Consider the following 16,168-nt stretch of genomic DNA (forward strand, 5'->3'; position numbering starts at 1 on the left):
GTGGTCTGGTCCCAGGTATGTAGCAAATGGGACAGCGGCTGCCGAGCAGAATCCTCAGCTGCACACAGCTGCCAGCTCATTCTTTGTGCCCCGAACTAGACTCCCCCCTCCCCAGGGGCCTCACAGTTCAGACCCGTGCCCTTCAGCCCTGCGTCCTCAAACTTTCCATGCTTGTCCCTTCCCTTCATGCTCTGACTGTCCCCCAGAGGACTGGCAAAGCCTGAGGCTCTGAAGAACCCTGTGAAAGCCACCAGGGAATCCTAGGATGGTACACTCGGGGCCAGCCCGCGTCTCCCCCGGGGTGAGGGGCTGAGGAGTGGCCCTCAATCCCCGGATGGCTGGCCTTTAGAGCTGGCCAAGTACAGCATTGTTTGACATCTTGGAAAAGAATCTGGCACCGCACATTTCTCCCATCTAAATCATTGTAAAGTAACTTAAAAGTTTGTACAAAAATGAGAAGCTGATCTCTGAATGGCCTGCCAGGCTATTGTAACCCAATATATTTTACCCTTAAACCAGAAATGTGTTTGTTTAGAAGCAAGTCATTGGCAAATGCCAAATCTGGAGGCATTTCCTCCCCTGCCCTGCCTCACGCCCTGTTCCCCCAAACCTTTTTTTATTCTCTGCATCCAGATTCTTCATCAGGGCATGAGAAACTGGGCCTTCCTTCCTCTTGGGCCATGTCAGCCCCAGGGAAGAAACTTGACATTCATTAGGCACCAACTGTGTGCCAGGTCCTGCTCTGGATCTATCAGTGCATTTCCTCCTCAGAGCTGTTTGTGGCGGCCCCATTTAGAGAGGAGAAAATTGAGGACAGAGATGGGATATGATTTGCCCAAGTTCTGGGTGAGTTTATGCATGGTGTCATCATACACCTTATGTGTGAAACAGAGCTCTTGCTTCTCCCCCAGGGGCCAGAGGGAAAGACATCATCACCAGAGCCAACTGCGTCTGCCACCCAGAAGGTTCTCCTGCAGGGTCTCAGCCCTTATTCATGAGCGAATGGCTCAGAGGGCAACTTGCTGAGAACCTAATGGGTTCTGCAGATTCTAAACCTGACCCAGGGCCTGAGAGGTCCTGGGCTTTGACTAACCCCTCCCCACCCAGGACTGGAAGGGTCCTTGGGCTGGGCCTGGAGTGGAAGATGCTACCCCCTCCTTGGCTCCAGCAAGGGCTCCCCTGTCTTTCATCTCCTGCCCTCCGTACTGTGAGCTGCACGCAGCAGTAATGGATTGCAGTGGACTTTTTTCAATTAGGCTGATTTTCCTCTGCCTGTTACTATAAAACTCCAGATGGTCTGGGGCTTCACGGTTCCTGGGGTATTTTCCCCCATTATTTTAATCTTCTTTCATAACACGCCCCACATGTGGGAACAGGGCCTTTCAAGGCTCTGTGCTCTGGATCAGCCATGCTTTCCTCTCCAGTGCGCTGCCTGGGTTTTCCTTTCTGTGTGGCAGCATCACAGAGTAGCTCCCACCCTCGGCCCGGGCCTGGCTTTGCTGAGCATCAGGACCCATGTTGAGCTCAGTTTGAAATCCCAGGAGTAACTCCTGACAGCCCGGTCTCGGTGCTCTGTGAGCACCCTGAGGAACCGAGAAGAGAGTTTAGGGATGTGTAGCCATGTCAGTCAGACTTCAGGCCAGATCCTGATTGGCTATATGAGAATGATGACATCACCTTTCTGAATCTCATTCCCTTCCTCTGCAGGGTGAGGCTGGGAAGTCACTCCTGGCAGGGCACAGTGTCTTGATTCAGTGAAACACACAGCACTAGACAGTGGTAGGTGTCTGAGGGGTATCGCCGGATACCTGGTATTTTGAGTTTATTCCACTCTCTCGTAGGATGTATTTCAATGCTGATATATTTTTCAGGTGAATGAGAAAAATCTAGCCACCCATCTTGACATGTTTTGAGGCTTTTAGACACCCTCTTCTCTAGGTACTCTTCCCCCAGAAGTCACCCATTCCCATGTGTGAGAGCCTTTGCTTCAAGCCAGATGAACCTGGAGTATATCATCTGGTTAGTTGAACAGCATGTTGAAATTCGCCCTGAACAAGATGTGTCCACAGAAATGTCTGAATGCCACTGGAGGCATCAAGGACCAAGAGCCAAAGGATCTGCATGCATGCTTTGGTTCACAAGCAGCACCCTCCCCATTGCCCAGGAGATAGCTGGGCTCTGAACAGGTGAACTGAACTCACCTAAGATCATCCTCTCGGGTGTGGAGAGGAGGATAGATTGGTACCTATGGTACTAATGCACAAGATGCTGAGGTGCAGTGGTGTGCGAGCTGATGACATGGTCAAGTATCACCAGGGCCAGATCATACTGGCCAGAATGCCGAGATAAAAATATATACATATACATGCTAAGGTACAAAGGGGCTAAGGATAGACATTATGGATGCCACATGGGAGTGGACTGGGAAGAGGCAGGTAGCTGTGTAGATTCCCAAGTGAGTCCTGCTGCAGTGGGGAAAGATGAACCTCCACGGGATGCTGGCTGATTGGATGCTTGGGGTCAAGGAGAAGGAAATAGGTTCCTAGCTTCGGCATCGAGGTAGAAGGGGGTCCCACCAGCAGAAGCCATGCTGGAGCACCCCAAGTGAACAGCCTGGTGTCAGAGCATGGGCTGGGCCATGGCAGTAATTGTCCAGGAGTGTTCTGTAAGGTTTTTAAGGATCAGAAGTGCTAGAACTCACCTGCTCTTCCTTGTGTGTGATTAGAGGCAGCCCCAGGCTCCCATTTCTGCTTCCCCTCCACTTCTCCTGACCCTGGCTCAGCAGCTGTCTCTAGAACCCTGATTCCCTGCAACTCTAACCGCCTGGGCCTGGGCCTGCTGTCTCCCTGAAATGAATTTCTTGGCACCCCCTTTGCCAAAACCCAGTCATCGGGGTCCAGCCCCTCCAGGCATGGTTTGGTAATCCACAGCCCCGCAACTGGAAGGCCCCCACATTCAACTCTTTCTTTGAGCTCTGAGTACCTTCTCCGTGGGACTTTAGGGCATGTTGTGCATTTGCAATTGGCAGGTAGAGTATGGGGAGGGCTTGGCCAGGTAGTGGGCTGCTTTCACCCAGTGTGCAGATGAGGGAACTGAGACCCACAGAGGGACTGGCCTGGGATCGCTCAGTAAGTGAGCAGTCAAGGTCGTCTGCAGCAGGGGCCATATCCGCCGCCACCGCCGCCATCACTGTGCTGGCTGCCACTGGGCCTCAGCTCCTCAGCTGACCCGGCAGTTATAAGCACTCAGAAGGCCGTGGGGAGAAGACAGCATGCTGTGGCAGCACCAGACCCTTGGAGCCGGGACAGCGTTGACTTGATGGTCGCCCTCAGTCCCCGATCTCTGACCTCATCTGTGCAGTTGTTGAGTAGAGACAACAGAAATGATCGCAGGACTTGCAAGGGCTGAGCAGCTCTGAATTCTGGTCCTGATGCAAGCATGGATCTGCCAGAATCTGTGAGGCATCCTTATCTCAGATCAATAAGAGCAAGGCAGCATCCTTCTCTACCTGCCACTTCCTCTAGATGTCCTTGAAGTAACAGGCTACTCCCAGGACAAAGATGGGGAGAGAAGGCAGGGCTGTGCAGAGACCCTTCTACCACAAATGCAGGGAAGGGTGCAGCCTGTGGAGTCGGGAAGGCTCCTCCTAGGGGGCGGTGCTTAAACAACGGAGGCCTGTGTTTGCTGAGGGGGCAAAGGAAGGAAAGGCCTTCAGGGCCTCGTGAACATATTAAGAAAGGCCTTGGGGATGGAGATTCCTGCCAAGTTCAGAGTCATCTCTCCACAGCTGATGTGTGGGATGTATGGGGTCGGGGAGACCTTGGGGCATCCTGGAAGACATTAACACAGATCCTGGACTTCTGAAAAATGTACACATTAACTTGTCAGGATGGGAAGAGAAGGCTTCCCAGGAGGGGTGCAGTCTGAACAAAGGCAGGGGTGAGGAAACAGGTGTTCGGAAGTCCAGACAAAGATCCACAGATTCCCGGCGGGAAAGAGGTAAACTGATCCCCAGAGTCTGACAGGCTCTCCCGGTGTCAGAGAAATCACACAGCTAAGAGTTATTGGTCTCCTCCAACAACCTTTCCCCTAAACCAGTCAGTAAGAACAAAGGGCCAAGGTGGATGCTGAGGGGACACCCTGTTCCTACCCAGGTTCCTTCATCACATGGGGATGGACTTGGCACCAGGCCCTGCTGTTCCCCATCCAGGATTTCCTTCTTGTTCTGATAAAGGAGCAGGCCCCGTAGCTAGAAACCCAGCTGCAGAAGCCTGCATTAGGTTGACCCCAGCAACAGCTTGTACTGTGACCCAGTTGACATCCAAGGGGTCATTGTCTCTGACCCTTGTCCTCGTGACTGTCCAGGAAGTTCTGCTATGGCCTCTGCTCTTGACTGGGCCTCAGTGGTCCTCTTCTGTAACTGCCTTCTCTCTGTCTCTTCCCCAAGTCCGACTCGCCACTAACAGCCAAAGGTGGCTTCTTACATTCTATTCTCTCTCTCTCTCTCTTACACACACACACACACACACACACACACACACACACACACACACACACACACACACACACACGACACTGTCCCCATTCCTCCCAGACTGCTGTATATATGACCCTGTCCCTTCTAATTCCCGTGACTCATAGATGACTCTGTCCCCATAATCCCCAGAGTTTGTATCTGGTCTTGTCCCTTCAATTCCTAGAGTATACATCTGATCCTGACCCCTTCCCAAGGCCTACCTTACCTCTAGGGACAAGATCATAAGCCAGATGGACCACAGGGTCTTACCTCTGCCCACAGGCCTCTCCAGACGTATCCCAAACCTACTGGCGGGTACAGCACCTTTAAAGCTGGCAATAAAGAAGAGACAGCAGGTCAGGGGAGAGGGAGACAACAAAACCTTGAGCAACTTCCGGGGAGGAGTGAAGAAGAGCTGTTCTGGAGCTCTGGCCCTCAAGGAACATGCCTGCCCCCTCTTTGTCCCCTGATACCTGCTACTAGCAGCCCAAGGGGACCTGTGCCAGAGGGCAGACGTGGGTGCTAACCTGGGATGGGTGCTGATGGCTGGCACGTCAGCCTGGACATGGGGTGAAAGCCAATGGCTCAGCCCCTTCCTTCTCAGCAAGCACAGACAGCCCACCTAGGCTCTGACATGGCATTTGGCCTCTATCTTGTCTTTGCTACATCATGTGACTTTGGGCAGTGTTTTTGAGATGAGGACATTGATGTCACATGCTTCCAAGTTACATAGTTAAACGCCAGCACCATGACTGGAGCAGTACGTGCCGGCCGCTGTTGACTTTCCCCACACCCCGCAGTACACATGGCTGGCATGGGCAGACAGTGGGGAGAGGCAGAGGAGGACAGTTGGTAACACCACACTGAAGGTTGAAACTGCCGCCTCACCCAGACACTCTCTGAGCTGGACTTTGAAGGCTGAGCAGGGCGTAGCTGATGGTCAGGAGAGGTGACCTTTCTTGTTGAGTGGCCTGCATGAACAAAGGCTGAAATCTGCCTTCTGCTAGAGGAGGCTGGGCAGGCAGGGCGGCCGCAGGGATGGAACAACAGGTCTCTAAGGAGAGGGCCATGGCATTATATTGGCATGTCAAGGCTCCCGGGCAGCTGTGTGGTGACCAGGGCAGCGGAGGCAGGGAGGACTTGATGTGAGAGGCTATGGAAGAGAGCTCCAGCCTTGGCAGAGGTGCAGGGACAGACATTTGGGGCCATGCAGGATGACCTGGGTGGGCAGAGGCCCCACACTGTTCCTTCCTCCCCCATGTGACTCATCTCTGCCAGGAACCTAACAGTCGCGCTGTGTCCACTCATGTCCAGTTTCCAGCACATAGCCTACTAGATGGTGAGCGTAGGACAGCTAAATGACTAGATGGTGACTCCGACACTTCAGTGTACAAGTGTGACTACTGGCCTCACAACAGTTATCAAGGGCGATGCCCTTGTACGGTCCCTCATGGATAGCCACAGCCTCACCTTTGGAGAGGGGGCAGATACAGCACCAAGGGTGCAGGGTAAAAGCCTCTCGGGGATGGAGCCCTTCCAGTCCAGGCTGGACTCCCTCCTTCTGGGGTTCCATGCCCAGACGTGATGGATGTGCCTCGGAGTGGCTGACCCCAGGGTGCACAGCTGGTATGTGCGTGAGTTGTTACTCCCAAGGTCAGAAGCAGGAAGGTCATCTTCTCCTGCCCTGGCGGCCCATTTCTAAGTCTGGCCGCTTTCTAAGCCCCGAACACTTCCCTGGGGCAGTGTTCCCAGAAGCTTAGGGGGGACAGACGGCAGTTTGGGCTGGGACAGGCGGGTTTCGGGGTGCTGTTTCTAGATGGGGGGACCTTCAGGGTTGGGCCCCCCCCTCATCGGCCTCTCCTGCAGTTCGAAGGCTGCAGTAAAGCCTTCTCCCGCCTGGAGAACCTGAAGATTCACCTGCGGAGCCACACGGGCGAGAAGCCATACCTGTGCCAGCACCCGGGCTGCCAGAAGGCCTTCAGCAACTCGAGTGACCGTGCCAAGCACCAGCGCACCCACCTGGACACGGTAGGTAGGCCCGGATGTGGAGGCCCCCCCGGGGGTGGGGATGCACACAGACCTCCCCTCCCGGCAGCGTCTCTGCCTGTGCCCAGGCTGTATAACAGAGGGCAGGTAACACTGGCCGGGGGTGGACGGGGGGCGTGTTCTTGGTATTGTAGGATAATTAGTAGGCTCCCAGCTACTGAGTAGATAGCTTTTTCCCTCATCGTCCTCCAGTCGTGACAGGCACAAGTAGCTTGGGTGTGGCCGTACGTCCTCAGTGAGGATGTGGGATGGGTGACTAGACAAGGGCCTCCAGTTGAGATCGCGCTGCTTGGCCCATGAGTACCAGCCCAGACCCGAGTCTTTATGGGGAAGTGGGTCCTCTCACCCACCCCCACCTCCTCTGTTTGGCGGGCCAGCTATATCCACATCCTGAGCCAGCCACTCCCCGCTCTTACCCTCCTCACTCGGGGACAATGCATAGGCTCTTTGGGGCTATCTTTGTCCCTTAGGGAGTTGTAGCTGGTGACACGTAAGATCCAGCGTCCTACCACGGAAGCCTGACCGTCCCATGTTGTATCTCTTTCCACTTTCCTGTCCTGCCTGGCTCATGCCCCTGCAGTAGAGACCCACAGCTCTGTCCCCATGGCCCTACGCTTCCCCTGTGCGCATAAGGACCTCAGCAGTTGTTAACACAGACTTTGAGAATGTTGTCCCTGTACTGACCCTACTACCGAGGCCTCCGACCCATTTGACACCAGAGGGAAGTGGCCTTAGGTTGTCGCATGGCTGGGCTCTGGCAGAGGCGACAGACTCAGTCCTCAGTCTCACAGGTGCTGGGGAAAGCGGCCTGTACCTTGGGAGGATCCCAACCCTGTGTGTAGCACAAGGCTGGAGTCTGCTAGAAAAATCCCACGTCTGGACCTCCAGCAGTTGGCTGCTCTGCTGCAGATGTGTGGGCAGATGTGTGGGGCACCAGTGGATAAGCCTACCCTGTCCAATACGCAGATGAGGAAACAGAGGCCCGAGAGGGGAGCGGAGCTGTTAGTTCAAGCTGGAAGCCATAATGCAGCAGAGGTCAAACCTGAGAAGCCACACAGCCCTCCTCCAGTCCCGGCCCTTTCTCTCACGGCCGGGAAACCGGGTTCAGAAACGCGAGCCGTCAAGTCACCAGCATTGGAGCCGGGCCAGGCCCTGGCCCGTACCTTCTTTCTCTCTTCCAAACTTAAAGCATCACACACCTGCCTCCAGGTCAGGTCCTGTCTGTCAGCGGCAGATGAGTGACAAAGCCAGATGCCTCCTTGTCTGACTCCAAGCCCGGGGCTCTTTACTAGAAAAGCTGGAAGGGTTGAGTCTCAGCAGAGGGGACAGAATGGCAAGGATGGTCCTTGTCCCCAACTCAAAACCACCTCCCCTCCCCTTACAGGCTACACTGTCAGCGGCTGACTGAGACCTGAAGTGACCTGTGGTTCTTCCAAGTCCCTTCCCCTGGTCGCCTTCTCAGCCTTGGAGCCCTGGGCGCTCTGCCCTTGTCCCTGAGGGATGCAGCGAATACTGCAGAACCCCTGGCTGTCTCTCAGAGGCCACAAGGCACGCACCAGTGGGCCTCTGCCCCTCGCCCCCCCCCCTTCCAGGCCTAGGGCACGTCCCCATGGCCTCTCTAGCTTCCTGTTTATGCCTCACTCCTGCCCTCACAGAGCCCCCGAGGGCTGGGCCCAGGCAGGTCCACACAAGCCCACAGGGTTATCCCAGACCTTCATCTATCTAAGAAGTCTCTGGCGGGTCTGGGGCCCCCCACTCACACCCAGATCTCTGCCTGAATAGTCTAGACAGCGCCTTGTTGCTAGGCCATGTCCTAGCCTGCAGCCTTCAGGGCAGCAGTAAGTCAGGCTCACACATGGCACCTTCGCTTTCATAGGAGACCCAGCCACAGTCCCGGCTGTCCCAGGCGTCGGGGAGCATGGGGCCCACAGCAGGAAGGAGGTTCTCTGGACCATCTGGAGAAAGCAGGCCCCGGCGCTGATTCGGGCTCTGCCCTTTAAGAATAGTGGGGGACAGCTGAGGTAGCTGACGGGAGGCCTGCCTGAGAACCAGGCGGCCCTTTCTTTCCTCGCCTGTCACTCAGGGACTTAGCGTCAGCCAGATCCTGCCACACTCTAAGCAGCCACCCTTCCCAGTGTGGGCCTCGGTTTCCCCATCAGGAGGTTGGGCCCCCTGTTTGCTATTTGATTGGCCTGTTCGGAGGCACTGAGAGAAGAAGGTCCCCTAATAGAGAGGCGCACAGACCTGCTGGCAGTGGGGAGCCGTTCTGACGGGTGGGTGTGGGACTCAGGGAACCATGGCGGCCAGTCCTTAGCAGCACTGTACCTACGGGGCCCTCGGAGACAGAACCGTCTTCCATGTCTAGAGCTCTGTGTAGACAAGGAAGAGCAGCCTTGTAGACAGGAATAACACAGCCCCAGTCATGGAGCTCGTGTGGGGATTCCAGGCCTAGGGTTTGGCTGGTGGCTTGGGACAGCCACGGGGTTTCCTGAGGGCTCAGGGGAGCTAGGCCTGAGGAATGTTCTGTACACGTCAAGCTCTGGAAAAACAAACACGAAGATGGGTCTTGCTGCCCTGTTTCCAAGCGAGTGTGCCTGCCACACAGAGCTGTTTGCTTTCTGACCAAAGCGTGTGGATTTGTATCAGCATTCCCAGAGGACAAGGCCTGGGGCCAGCCAGCTCAGGGGCAGAGCAGGGCTCATGGGAGAGTGTTCTGGGGTAGGGTAGGGCCCTTGAGAGAGACTGTGTGTGTGTGTGTGTGTGTGTGTGCGCGCGCGCGCGCGCGCGCGTCAGGGTGGAGGTTGGGTCTCGTGTGAGGGGCTGTGTGTGTGTGTGTGTGTGTGGTGTCAGGGTGGAGGTCGGGTCTCGTGTGAGGGTGTGTGTGTGTGTGTGTGTGGTGTCAGGGTGGAGGTCGGGTCTCGTGTGAGGGTGTGTGTGTGTGTGTGTGTGCGTGTGTGTCAGGGTGGAGGTCGGGTCTCGTGTGAGGGGCTGTGTGTGTGTGTGGGACTCGCATGCTGAAGCAGGTGGTGGGCAGTCAAGGCCGGCCTCCCTCTCCCACCCCTGTCTTCCTGTTGGCCTAGTCAACTTCTTACCGCTGTCTCTCTCTTTTTGTTCTCCATTCTTTAACCTGGCAATCTCCGTGGCAGCTCCAAGGTATGGTTATGGTCATCTCTTTCTGATTTTCCCCACGAGGCCCCTGGACAGTGGGCACCTCTCCCAGCTTCCCCGCCCCCGGCAGGGACAGAGTTGCCTTGAGGCTTTGTGGGCAGCTCCACCTGATGTGTCTGACTTGGCATGGCAGTCCCTGGGGTTTACTCTAAGAGGTGCCATTTCCTACACACGCACATACACTTCCATCCTCTGCGGTTCCAGGAGGCAGTCCCGGGGGCTCTGACGCCCTCGGTGTATTTAAAAAAGGAAGCCTTGTGAACTTCATGCCTCAGTAGTAGCTGGGGACCCCAGGTTGGTCTTATAAAAGCTCCTGAGTTGTGAGATGCAGGTAGGGCCATGAGTTGCCTTTCCCTGGTCTTCTGGAACATGGCCGGGATTGGATGGGTCCCTCTGGTAGAGCAGAGGGACAGTGGGAAGACCCAGCAGCACAGGGCAGGCAGTGTGGCCTGTGGGACTCAGGCCAGTCCAGAAGAGGGGATCTGAGCCAGGCTAAAGAGGAGGTCGTGGGGGGGTGGGTAGGACGGGAGGAACATTTTGGGGGGTGTGGGGGATGATGACAGGAGGAAGACCCCAGTCAGTGCCAGGAAACGACCTAGAGTCTGATTCTCAGAGGGTCCGAGGGCCGTGGAAGGGTGTATGGAGGCAGGAGCATGGCTGTGCTGTGTCAGAAGCTCTGGGACTCTGCCTGGGAAGAGATGAGGTCCTGGGAGGCAGGGGCAGCCTGAAGGAGGAGTCCGAGCAGAAGTAAGGGGCTGGCTTGGGGGGTCCCCTGTTTGTCTTCAGGGCAGTGGGATGGCCACAGGGAGAGGGTTCGGCCCGTGCAGACAACACAGCCTTCAGGCCCTAGCCTGTGCTCTTTGAAGTCAGTCCCTCTGGTTCCCCGCTGTTGGAAGGAGGACCTTGGTGGCTGTGGCCCATAGTGCCACGTGGACCTGCCTAGCAGGAACCATCCAGGCTGGCCCTGGGGTGTCCCCTCCTCTCCTCATTCTCCTGCCTGGGACAACCTCCTGTGTACCCCTGCTCCCCACACTGCCTGTGCGCAGCCGGGCTACGAGGGCACTTTTGTCACAGCCAGTGTGAGCCAGAAAGACCTGCAGAGCTCAGCCAGTCCCCTTAGGCAGACAGGAGGCAACTCACCTGCACTCCCAACACGGTGGCAGAATGGGGACACAGAACCCCTCCTCTCCCAGGCCAGGTGCCTTACACACTCATCCTTCCCATGGCAGGTCACGTAGGGGACCCTCGCCTTGAACAGTGGCCTCTTACCTATCCCTCATGCCTCTCTGATGTTACAGAAGCCATATGCTTGTCAGATCCCTGGCTGCTCCAAGCGCTACACGGACCCCAGCTCTCTCCGCAAGCACGTGAAGGCCCACTCAGCCAAAGAGCAGCAGGTGCGTAAGAAGGTAGGTGGCCACAAAGCCCAGACACGTCTCTGCAGACACCTCTCAGCCCAGCCACTTGTCCAGCCTCAGACCAAGTGCCTCACGCCTGTGTGCACACCACTCTCCACACACTGGTAAATGCTATTGCTCTCCCATCTGCCTGTCTGCCTCCCACCCACTGTACCAGCCCACAGCCCTGTCCTTATTACCCCAGTTGGCTAGACATTCACCCACCAAAAGACTGGCACCCTTAACCATGATACTCATACCCCAGCCCTGGGCTAGGCATTGAAGATGCAAGATAAGACATGGTACCCATTTCCAGTGGCATGAGGTACACACCAAGAGGAGGCTCCTACCGTATGATAGGATGACATTATCATATGGGGAGGTTATATCTGGCACAGATAAAGGGCCTTGGCCCATCTGTATGGGAACAGAAAGGCCCTAGGAAGAAGCACCAAGGACCATAAAGGACAATGGCTTAGGGGTATGAGCTCTGGTCCCACCTGCAGGGCCTGCCCCTGCTAGCGTGGTGGCCCCTCGGCCCCTATGCTTCCTGTTCCTGTTGCCGGCTGAGGAATGGGTGCTAGTGAGGACAGAGTGACAGAATATGTATGTCCAGGGCTGAGCCTATACCTGGCGCAGATTCACAATCATAGAAGGGTGGCCACTGCCATTCTCTTACAGTGTAGACCGGTGAGTTCAGGTAAGAAGTGTGTGCCTGGAATGACCCATGGTGCATGTGGGGCCAGTGCATTCATATCTATACATAGCTGGGCAGTCGCATGCTGGAAGCCCCGCCTAGGATTTGAGCTGTGTCCTGAGGATGTTCATTGCCATCAGGTGGTCATGAGGGAAAAAGAAGTACATGGTCTTGAGAGAGATTAATGGGGCCACAAGGAGAATGTGATAGTGAATGTCAGTTCAGCAGTGAGAACAAGGAAAATAGTGGAAGTGGTCCAGGATACAGTGGTGGAGATCTGGGCTGGGCCAGGGAGCATCAGGACCCCAGGGCAAGCATCAATGGTGGTGCTCTTCCCTGGGCCTGAAAACCCGAGGAGGAGGAAGGTTTGCATGAGAAAGCCAGCAGCAGCAGGGAGGTGCTGAGGGCTCCAGGTCATGCAGTAGGGAACAGGACAGCAACTTCGGGCAGAGCACCCTGGCCTGGGCTCTCAGTCCCCAGGGCTGTGGGAGTGGGGGCGGGTACTCAAGTACCAGAGACTGTGGGAGTGAAGGGACAGGCAGGAGCCAGCCCAGCAGCACTGGCAAGGTAGAAGGGCACAGGGAAGAGCCCACTCACTCACTTATGCATGGTGTGTGGTCCACACACCGTGACCTTGGACTCTGCAGGGAATAAAACAGCAAAACCCTATCCAGACTGGGAGATCAGACAGTTTCCATCCCATGTAATGGGCAGATAGAGACAGGGTACCAGGAGCAAGCTTACCTTGTGATGGAGATGGTATGGGATTCATCCTAGAGGCACTGGAGAACCATTTGAAGGGCAGAGCAGAGGAGAGTGGAGTCGGTATATTACTTACTGGTGCAGACACCACATCCTTAACTCACTGAGAAGTGGGACAAGCCACTTACCCAGTGGCTCCTCAAGTAGACATTTTATCTGCCGCTTTACATACTGTAGCTGTCATCCTGTGAGCGGGTCCCAGCTTGTGTCCATTTCAGAGATGTAGGAACTGAGTCTACATTAACAAAGTAGCCTAGTCCCACAGCCCAGGAGGGACAGCTAGGATACCAGCTCCTGACACCGCCTTAGGGAAGCAAGGGATGGCTCAGGCTTCCGTAGGCTGGAGCTGGGTGCCAAGGAGGCTGCTGTCCCCGGCGGGCTGGTGCCCAAGGACCAGAATCCTGCCCTGGTTTTCCCAGGCCCGTGCTTGGCTCACACTGAGCCCCTAGGGACCTGGGCTGCAGATCTGCAAACTTCCCAACACTAAGCATCCATTAAGGCCATCGGGGATGATGGATCTTTCTGGGTAAGGCGACCCTTGTATTATGACAAGTCCTTGGCAGCCCTGCCGCATTTTGGAGAGAATTAGAAATGCTTTTCTTCCTTAATTCTCCTCTCCTGCTGCTCCTAATCCAATCGACATTGCGGTCTGCAAGAACATGCCTTGGCCCTCTTTTGCCAAAAACTTCATTTACATGGAAAACAGCTGCCGGGCCGGGCGCTGAGAGCCCAGCGCGAGACTGGCATGCCTTCCCCTCGGTCGACCCTCCTCCTGGGAAGGTGGGAAACCCTTGCGGCTGACTCTCGGCTGCCCGAGAACGTGGGCAAGGCTCTGGCCTTCTCGGCACCTGTTCTGACCTGGTAAAGCGAGTGTCTGGACAGAGCCTTGGCTCTTGACTGCTTCGGGATTTCCCCGGAGAAGGGCCGCCTCCCACGCAGGTGCCTGCCCCCTGGTCACCCGGTGTCTTTAGAGGCCCCCACCCTGTGTGTTTTTGCTCCACCTGGAGAAGTAAAGATGCTCCAAGGTATCCCAAATGGTGTTGGTCAGCTCCTCCCAGCCAGGCTTTGCTGCTAGCCAGACAGCTCGGGTCCAACACAGCCATACCCTGGGCCACCACTGCGATCCTGTGGGAGTCAGGCAGCTGGAGCCTAGCCAGCCCGACACCCAGTACTTCACAAATCCTCGTTTCACTCATGGTCTCACGACTAGCCATGGCCTGCCATGGTAGAGGAGGCAGCGATAGTTCCAGAATACAGACATGGTTAGGGGAAGCCCAGAGAAGTTATTTACCCACCGGCACACAGGAAGTAAGAGGTGGTACGGGACTGCGGCCCGACCCTGGGTTCTCCCCGGTGTCCTTCATAGTGACAGGGAGGATGAATGGAGAGAGGAGAGAAGGAACACTTGCTGAGTGACATCACAATCCCTGCCGCCACAGGTTGCCCTTGACCTGGGGGAGCTGCAAAAGCCCAGTAGTTGCCCTTGACTGTCCCTCCCGGTTTATGCTGAGGCCACACCTTTAAAGCTGATCCCCCCAGGGACCATGAAGAAATCCCTCCCAAGACACGCAGGCCCCTGACTCCAGCCTGAAAGGTTCCACTCCCTCCTTTCCTGGCTCAGTGGGCTGAAGGTATGCCCAGCCTTTCTGGCATACCCCCTCCTAGGAACATCATCCTTGCATGTCAGATCCTGCCCTCGGATCTCTTCCCAGAAGTCCTTGCAGCGTCCACTAGCCCGCCTTCCCGGTGAGGAGACCAGGACAGCAGAGAAGGTCCTGCCTAGGACTGCTGCCTTTCCTGCCTCGTCCCCCGAAGCCAGGGTGCCCGTGGGCAGGTGGCCGGACACTCACACCTCCCCGCTGCTTCTTGCCCTCCAGCTGCACACGGGTGCCGATCCGGAGGCTGTCCTGTCAGAGTGTCTGGTGCTGCAGCAACTCCACGCGTCCACACCCCTGCCAGCCAGCAGGGGGAAGGGCAGCCAATCCCTGAGCCAGGAGCTGCTCCCAGCAGGTATGTGTGCATGAGGCAGGGCGGGGGCCCAGCCAGTGGGGCCCTTCTCTGCCAAGCATCCCTTGGGAGGACACCGGCACACTGTCAGCCCAAGGACACATGGGTCAGACTTGCTGCCGAGTGCCTTGCTCCCTGAGACTTCACTGCTTCTGTCATGCACCCCCCAACCCCCCGACCCCCGCCACTTTCAAGATGTCTCCTCTTCTAAGTAAGTAGATGCTTGTGAACACTCCTGAATAAGTCCCTGTTGCCATAAGATGGCGCCCACGTCCCCTTCCACACTTGAGTAAGGCCCTTCCCCTTCCTTCACCTAGGCTGCTCTTACCCTGCTCTCAGAACCGGGCTCCTTGTCCCCTCCTCTAGGAAGTGTCCTCAGGACTGTCACAGTTTCCTCCTGTCTCCCCACCAGCCTGTGGCTGGGAACTCCTCTGGGGAAGGCCTGAGTTGGCCTCATCCCAGAGTCCACAGCACCCGTCTGGGGCACCTGCAGAATCAGGCTGGGGGGACGCTGGCCTTGTCTGAAATACTGTGAAGAGTGTCTGTCTCCCTGAGTGTAAGCCAGGTTCTCATCCACAGTGAGGCACTCCAAGGCACACCGGACCAGACCCAGGTCCTGTTCAGTGCCCAGCGTGGCTCCTTCAGCAGAGGAAAAACCAAGGCTTTGAGAGGGTGGGCAGCTTGGACAAACCACAGCCTGCTCAGTGCTGAGCTCTGTGCAGGGCCTTCTGGGCCGGACCCCGCAGGCCCGTGGGACAGCAGCACTCGGAGCCACTGGGCCAGCACGAGCAGCGACAGCCGGCTGCAGGGCACGCTCAGGCCATGGCAGGAGTCCTGGCTCCATGGCTTGGGAACACTGCCCAGCTGCGGGCAGCCTGGCCTTTAGATAGAGCTGATGGTTCTTGTGCTGTGCCTGTTACCCCTGCTCCCTGAGGAAACCACAGCCTCAGAGCAGAGAGCTCGGCTGCCCCCTGGGATTTCTTGAATTACTTCAACCATTTAAAGCATTTTTTGGGGGGGAGGGGGGTTCGAGACAGAGTTTCTCTGTGTAGCTTTGGAGCCTGTCCTGGAACTCGCTCTGTAGCCCAGGCTGGTCTTGAACTCACAGAGATCTGCTTGGCTCTGCCTCCCGCGTGCTGAGACTAAAGGCGTGCGCCACCACCGCCCGGCATGTCTTTATTGTCTTAATTTTATTCTTCCCCCCAAACATGGAAGCAGTAGCATCGGACTTTAAATGTGTTAGGCCCTTACCAGACAGCCTTGGGAGAGCAGGTTTTCACCCACCTGCAGAGGATGCCCCCAAAGTATACACAAGAAGGGGTACATGCAAGGAGGAGGGCTACACACACACACACACACACACTCCAGCTAGGTGCCCCAAAATTGCTACACTAGGACAGGAAGGGGCTGATCCTATTGCTGGGACCCCAAGCTCAGGACTCCAGAGAGAGGCTCCTGCTGATAGGCCACAGCTGCCTGGGCCCCGCGTGTCCATCTAGGAGACTCGCCAGACAAGGACTAACCCATCCAGATAATCAGCAGCAGGTCAGCCTAAGGGCCTCTTTGTCCTCACTG

General features: G+C 56.4%; 1 protein-coding gene and 1 long non-coding RNA gene across 4 annotated transcripts in view; one reads left to right on the forward strand and one right to left on the reverse strand.

The window, feature by feature from the left end:
• Window positions 1-16,168, forward strand: part of Glis1 (GLIS family zinc finger 1) — a 196,951-nt gene that overhangs the window by 170,061 nt on the left and 10,722 nt on the right. Inside the window, exons 5-7 of one of the 3 annotated variants that reach the window (XM_076564661.1) lie at window positions 6,383-6,544; window positions 11,029-11,127; window positions 14,464-14,596. In XM_076564661.1, coding sequence (XP_076420776.1) covers window positions 6,383-6,544; window positions 11,029-11,127; window positions 14,464-14,596 — 394 coding nt within the window. Of the gene's footprint in view, window positions 1-6,382; window positions 6,545-11,028; window positions 11,140-14,463; window positions 14,597-16,168 lie in introns of all 3 variants that reach the window. The other 2 variants (XM_076564660.1, XM_076564662.1) reach the window with 2 other exon arrangements.
• On the reverse strand, window positions 827-13,956 carry LOC121827322 (uncharacterized). The gene is made up of 3 exons (XR_013049269.1): window positions 13,882-13,956; window positions 4,787-4,848; window positions 827-3,684 (listed from the first exon to the last, which is right to left on the reverse strand). It is a non-coding gene; the product is annotated as an uncharacterized LOC121827322 (long non-coding RNA).

The sequence above is a fragment of the Peromyscus maniculatus genome, chromosome 2 (assembly GCF_049852395.1).
Source record: "Peromyscus maniculatus bairdii isolate BWxNUB_F1_BW_parent chromosome 2, HU_Pman_BW_mat_3.1, whole genome shotgun sequence".
NCBI lineage: Eukaryota > Metazoa > Chordata > Mammalia > Rodentia > Cricetidae > Peromyscus > Peromyscus maniculatus.